A 6,270-nucleotide genomic window follows, 5' to 3' on the forward strand; every position below is an offset into this window, starting at 1 on the left:
CATTCTCTTTACATTAATTAAGCATGAAGATATTACTAAACCATCAAACTGTTTTCTTATCCATCCTCCTGTTCATTATTTCAATTGCTATTACTAATGCAGAATACCAAGAGGCAGATTACATGTCCGATCTTTTAAAATCACTCGCTCCAACTCCTTCTACCTGGTCAAATACGACTCACTACTGCAAATGGAAAGGCATCTTTTGCGAATCCAATCGAGTTGTGTCCATTAACCTTCCATCAAGCTCACTCTCCGGAACGCTCCCTCCCCATCTCTACGCTCTCACTAATCTCACTCACATCGATCTCCACAACAATTCACTCACCGGTCCTTTGGCTAACTTTTCTGGTCTAGGCGCCCTCGAAGCCATATATCTCGGCCACAATAACTTCGACACAATCCCAAACGGTTGCTTTCAAGCAATTCCGTCTCTTAAAATACTTAACCTTAGCAATAACTTGAATCTACAACAATGGACTTTTGGAGGTGAAAAGGATTGGCTTAAATATGTTTGGATAGCAGGTATGCTTCTAAATCCATTATGTTATTTTAAACGTAATACATTTTTAAGTACTATATTATTTATAATATGTTTTAAATATAATATATTTCTAAATTGAATATAATAATACTTGAATGTTTATTATAAGAGAAAAGTAATATAATATGATGAAAAAATGTTGATTATATTAATGTATAATATTTAAAAGAGAAAGATTGAATAAAATAGAGATAAAATGTTATTGTGGAGTAAGATAATATAACTAATAATTTATTTATTTTAAATTTATAATTATGCGAGTCTGATGGACTACCCACTGCCATTTTGGGTAGCGGGCTTTTCAGGGCTGACTTAAAAAGGCCCTGAAAAATATGGGCTCTAATTTTAAGGCCCAAGCCCTATGATTTTTCGGGCCTGACGGACCGGCCCATATGGGCTAGCCCATTTTGACAGCTCTGTCTACACCGTATGTACGGACCACACTGTTCATGTACGGGCGAATACTATTCATATACGGACGAATACTATTCATGTACAGGCGTTTATTTTTAATACCTGGACACATTAACCAACTTCATTGCTGGATTAACCAAGTTTTTACACTGCATTAACCAAATTTGATGACTGCTAAAAAAATATTTTTAATACTTGGATGTTGCATTAACCAACTTTATTACTGCATTAACCAAGTTTTTACACTGCATTAACCAAGTTTGGTGACTGATAAAAATTATTTTTAATACTTGGATGTTGTATTAACCAACTTCATAACTGCATTAACCAAATTTTTACAATGCATTAACCAAATTTTAATGACTACTGTAAAATATTATTGGATGTAAGTATTGGTGAAACAATTAGGTGTATGAATAACATTACTGTATCTAAATATTGTTAAGTGAAATTAATTAATTCTTTAATTATATTACTACACGTGCGATCCAGTGAATTTTAAATACGTTAAGAATTTGCTTTAACAGAAAATAATTGATAAATTTATATTATAATAATTTATTGTGAATTATAATTGAGACAATCATAACAAATTAATTATATTATTTAAAACAAAAATAGAGTAACATTTAAAATTTAGTTTTGTGAGTTTAAATAATTATAGAGTTGCGTTTCTATTCTCATGTCTTTTTGGTATGTATCTTTAATTTTTATATTTGATTTTAAGTTGTTAAAAACATATATTTTACTTTTAATCTTAAATAAAATTTAAAGTTAATTTGCAGCTATTATCAAATAAAAACTTCAATATATAGCTTTATAACTTTATGTCTATTTTGTAAAACTTTTTTATTTGATGATGATAGTGTTGGAAATGCTAGTTACTATATTAATTTAATTTGTTTTTAATGAATTATTTTAATTCTTAATATTAAAATTGTAAAACATTTATTTAATTTTGTTGTTGATAGATGTTGAAATATGAGTGTTCTTCTTTTTAGTGAATTAAGAAGACCAATCCATTAATTTTTTTTATTGATTTAAATTTTGAAATTTGAATATGTATGAATTGGAAAATTTGTTTTCATGTTATTTTTTTATAATAATAGTGCATGCAAGTTGCAACCATAAAAGTCAATAATTTATAAGATATAAATTTAAAAAATTAAAAAGTAATGAAATTGTTAACTTTTTTATTATTGTTTTGTAAAATACTACAATTTTTTTATATATTTTATTGTTCAGTAATTCTTAAAGGTGTGTATTATTGTTTGGATGATAATGACATATAATTAAAAAGTTCGTTAATAAAGTAGTCGATCAAATAATAAATAAGTAGTAAATAATTTTAAAAAATGGAATTAAAATAGTATTCAAATTAAAAATGTAAAAAATTTGACGTGCTGGCGACAACTCGTTAGTAAACGGAATGAACTTAAATTTTGAATTCGGACGTCTAAGTTGGTCTGTCTCATCCTGCCTCAGTTTTGGACGGATTTAAACGGGACGGACGAAGTCTCTCCTCTTTGCCCCTTAAATTGAATTTAGGAAAATTTTATATCCTCTTGTTGTCTTTAGTTTATTTATTGGATATGATTTAGTTTATTTATTGGATATGATATGAATAATGTATTAGTGAAGTACTCCATAGAACATTAAAAGATTGTTTGCATATTATATTATATTTTAAGATCAATTGAGAGAGAATTATCTTTAAAAAAAAATTGTGCAAGACCTACATTGAGATTAAAAAAATTTGTTTCAAAGTGTTATTTTAGTTGTTGTAATTTTCAAGAAAACAAAAAATGTTTTATAGAGTTTAGATTCACACATCCATTTTAATTTTGAAATACATAGTTTGAGCAATGGTTGTCTTGCTACACCATTTAGTTCAAAATAATTTATTTTTTTTACTTTGTTAAGATTTGAACTTGTTATCTCCAACAGAAAATAAAAATTATATTTGATCTTTTGAATATTGAAAGTCAATTTGAGAGGTGGCATATACAATTATGAGATGGTGTGGCAGTGGCCCTAATGAACTTGAAGTGTTACTTTTAGAATAGAATGCGCGCTTTTGTTTTAATATATTATAAATATATAAATTCTTAAAATACTCTCTAAATGCTACTTTAAAAAAACTCTAATTATTTACAAGAAATAAACTCGACAAAATTTATATACAATTAATTTTAAATTAAAAAGATATAGAGTTACTTTATAAAATAATTATAAAAAATAAAAAAAAATTATATAAATTTTTTTATCAGATGTGTTGGATGCGGGGTTATTAGACATAATGATCAGAAGCTGATAAGTTCTATAATTTTTTCTTTGAGAACAATTGAAATAAAGTATCAGAAGTCCAAGCTCTTCAACCAAGTAAATAGATAACCTTCCATATGAATATCTAATCACCATGCATCTAACACAACTGATTTAAAACCATTATTTAAATAGTTTATTTGTATCATCACTAATTATGTATTTAACTTTTGCAATGATAAAATAAAATAATTATTTTGCAAATATGCAGGAGCATCAGTTGGATTTATAATATTTACTGGATTGATTATTTATTATCGTAAGGAGTGTCTTATTTTAGTACAAAGATGGATATTTAGGGGAACAACAAAATCTAGTGATCATATTGTGGAGAATTTTATGGAAAGTTATAAATTGTCAGTGCCGATAAAACAATATAAATATGCAGAAGTGAAAAGAATGACAAACTCATTCCGAGATAAATTAGGTCAAGGAGGATATGGTACTGTGTACAAAGCAAGCTTACCTGATGGTCGTCAAGTGGCTGTGAAAGTAATAAAAGAGTCCAAGGGAAATGGAGAAGAATTCATAAATGAAGTTGTCAGCATTAGTAGAACATCACACGTCAATATTGTCTCGCTTTTGGGTTTTTGTTATGGAAACAAAAGAGCGCTGATATATGAATTCATGTCCAAAGGGTCATTGGATAATTTCATCCTTAAAAGTGGGTCTTCTGATTCTATTTGTAGTTTGGATTGGAACACATTGTCCAAAATTGCAATGGGCATTGCTCGTGGATTAGAATATTTGCATCAAGGATGTATTTCAAGGATATTACATCTTGATATCAAACCTCAAAATATTCTTTTGGATGAAGATTTTTGCCCAAAAATATCTGATTTTGGACTAGCTAAAATATGTCAAAGAGATGATAGTGTTGTGTCTATACTTGGTGCACGAGGAACTATAGGATATATAGCACCAGAAGTATTTAGTCGTACAAATGGCGGAGTTTCTCACAAATCAGATGTATACAGTTATGGTATGTTAATTTTAGATATGATTGGAAGAAGAAAGAATTCAGGTGCTAGAGATTCATGTACTTCTGAATATTTTCCGGATTGGATTTATAAAGATCTTGAGCAAGATAATAACTCTGTGAATTGTATAGCAAATACGGAGGAGGAGAATGATATGGTGAGAAAAATTACTATGGTAAGTCTATGGTGCATTCAAACAAAACCATCCGATAGACCTTCAATTAGTAAAGTAATAGAAATGCTTCAAGCACCACTTCAGTCGGTTCCATATCCTCCCAAACCTTTTTTATATTCTCCTGAAATTCCAATATTGCAAACTTCATGCGTGCCTTCAAGCAGTTTGTCAGAGACAAAGTCATCAACCTTATCGGGGAATGGTTCCATAAAAACAAATAAGTTCAGCAAAGACAACAATGAAGATGTGATTGTAGTGTAAAAAAATAATTTGTTGATATTTGAATACAACTTTGCATATACTTTGTTTAAACCTCAAAACATGGTCGTATATTTTTAGCTGGTAAATTCTAGCTACCCATGACATTAAATATCTTTTTTATATATCTAAAATATAATATGATCTATTTTTCTTCAATTTATTTTAAAGTGACATGCAACACACCTTGAATTTTTCAATATCCGTATCTAGTATACGCTCTTCAATTTATTTTAAGTCACATGAAATACACCTTGAATTTTTCAATACCCATATCTAGTAGTATAAGCTTATCAAAAGTTACAATATATGTTAAACAGTAAACATTTTAATAGAAATTAGAATATAGTCCCACGCGTGGCACGGTTGGACTTTAATATATTATTAATATTATTTATATTAATTTTAATATTTTTGTAGAATTTTTATCGATTTTGTTTGTAAAATATTTTTTAAAATTATTTTATTTAAATAATATTTATATCTGAGTTTATAATCACATATCTAAGAATGAGAATGATTAGAAAATAATAATTTTTGGGTTTTGGTAGGAAATTTTTATAAGTGATTTTATTTGTGATTATATAAATATGGGTCTATTAGTTTGAGAACATGTTGAATATTTAGGAGTAATAAGAAGAGACTACAACATACAAATTTTTCATCCGCATAAATTATAGGGTTAGAAATTGAATCATCTATATAATACTAGTAAATAGAGTTTAAAATTTGTAGGATTATGTATGTATTTAGTCCCTATTAAAAAAAATGATATATTTTAGTTTTTATAAAATTATTATGTACGTAGTTTTAATCCTTACTATTAAACAAATGTGTATTTTTAAGTTACTATTTTATAGACATTTTTAGAACGTTATAAGAAGTTCCTAAAAAAAAAAAAACTCAAAATTTGATTTCTAAGTCGAGATTTGCATTTCTTTTATCATTTTCTTTTGAAATTTAAGAAATTCATATTTAATTCTTCTCATTTTAAAAAATTCAATAATTTGATAAAGAAATATTTTATAATATTATAAACATGTATGAAAAATAATTATTCAAAAACTTGAAAATTTAAAGGTAATTAAGCAGTTTTCAAAATTTTTAAAAATAGCTGGGATTAAAACTGCATATATAAACATTTTACAGGATTAAAATATGTCATTTTTATAATAAGAACTAAAAATAAAATTTGAGATATTTATAGGGACACAAAACATACTTAACCTTTCTTTAATATAATATTAATCGTAAAGTAAGATTTCATTTTTTTTAATAGACAGAGAAATTCACCAAAGAGAGTATAAGGGATACTCCACCCAAACAACAAACGGAAACCCCCACAATCTAAAGCAACGAAAAGATAGGATATTTCAAGTATGAAAGTTACAAGGATTTTCAATTTTACAATAAGAGCATAACCAAATCCACGCGTTCAAAATTATCTCCGATAAACAATCGTAAAAAATAAATGTCTCATCCTTAAAAATGATTGTGTTTCGCTTCAACCAAATACTCCAAGCGGTAGCCAACCAAATTACCGCTATCGTATTCCTTTTGGTTAAACTCCTGAC

The 6,270-nt window shown here is 27.4% G+C and overlaps 1 protein-coding gene across 1 annotated transcript; it reads left to right on the top strand.

Moving 5' to 3' along the window:
- On the top strand, positions 1-4,761 carry LOC131612225 (LEAF RUST 10 DISEASE-RESISTANCE LOCUS RECEPTOR-LIKE PROTEIN KINASE-like 2.4). The gene is made up of 2 exons (XM_058884030.1): positions 1-525; positions 3,495-4,761. Exons 1-2 carry the CDS (start codon positions 24-26, stop codon positions 4,697-4,699), a joined length of 1,707 nt encoding a protein of 568 aa, XP_058740013.1. The 5' UTR covers positions 1-23; the 3' UTR covers positions 4,700-4,761.
- The last annotated feature ends 1,509 nt before the right edge of the window (positions 4,762-6,270 follow it).

The sequence above is a fragment of the Vicia villosa genome, linkage group LG6 (genome assembly GCF_029867415.1).
Source record: "Vicia villosa cultivar HV-30 ecotype Madison, WI linkage group LG6, Vvil1.0, whole genome shotgun sequence".
In the NCBI taxonomy this organism is placed as follows: Eukaryota; Viridiplantae; Streptophyta; class Magnoliopsida; order Fabales; family Fabaceae; genus Vicia; species Vicia villosa.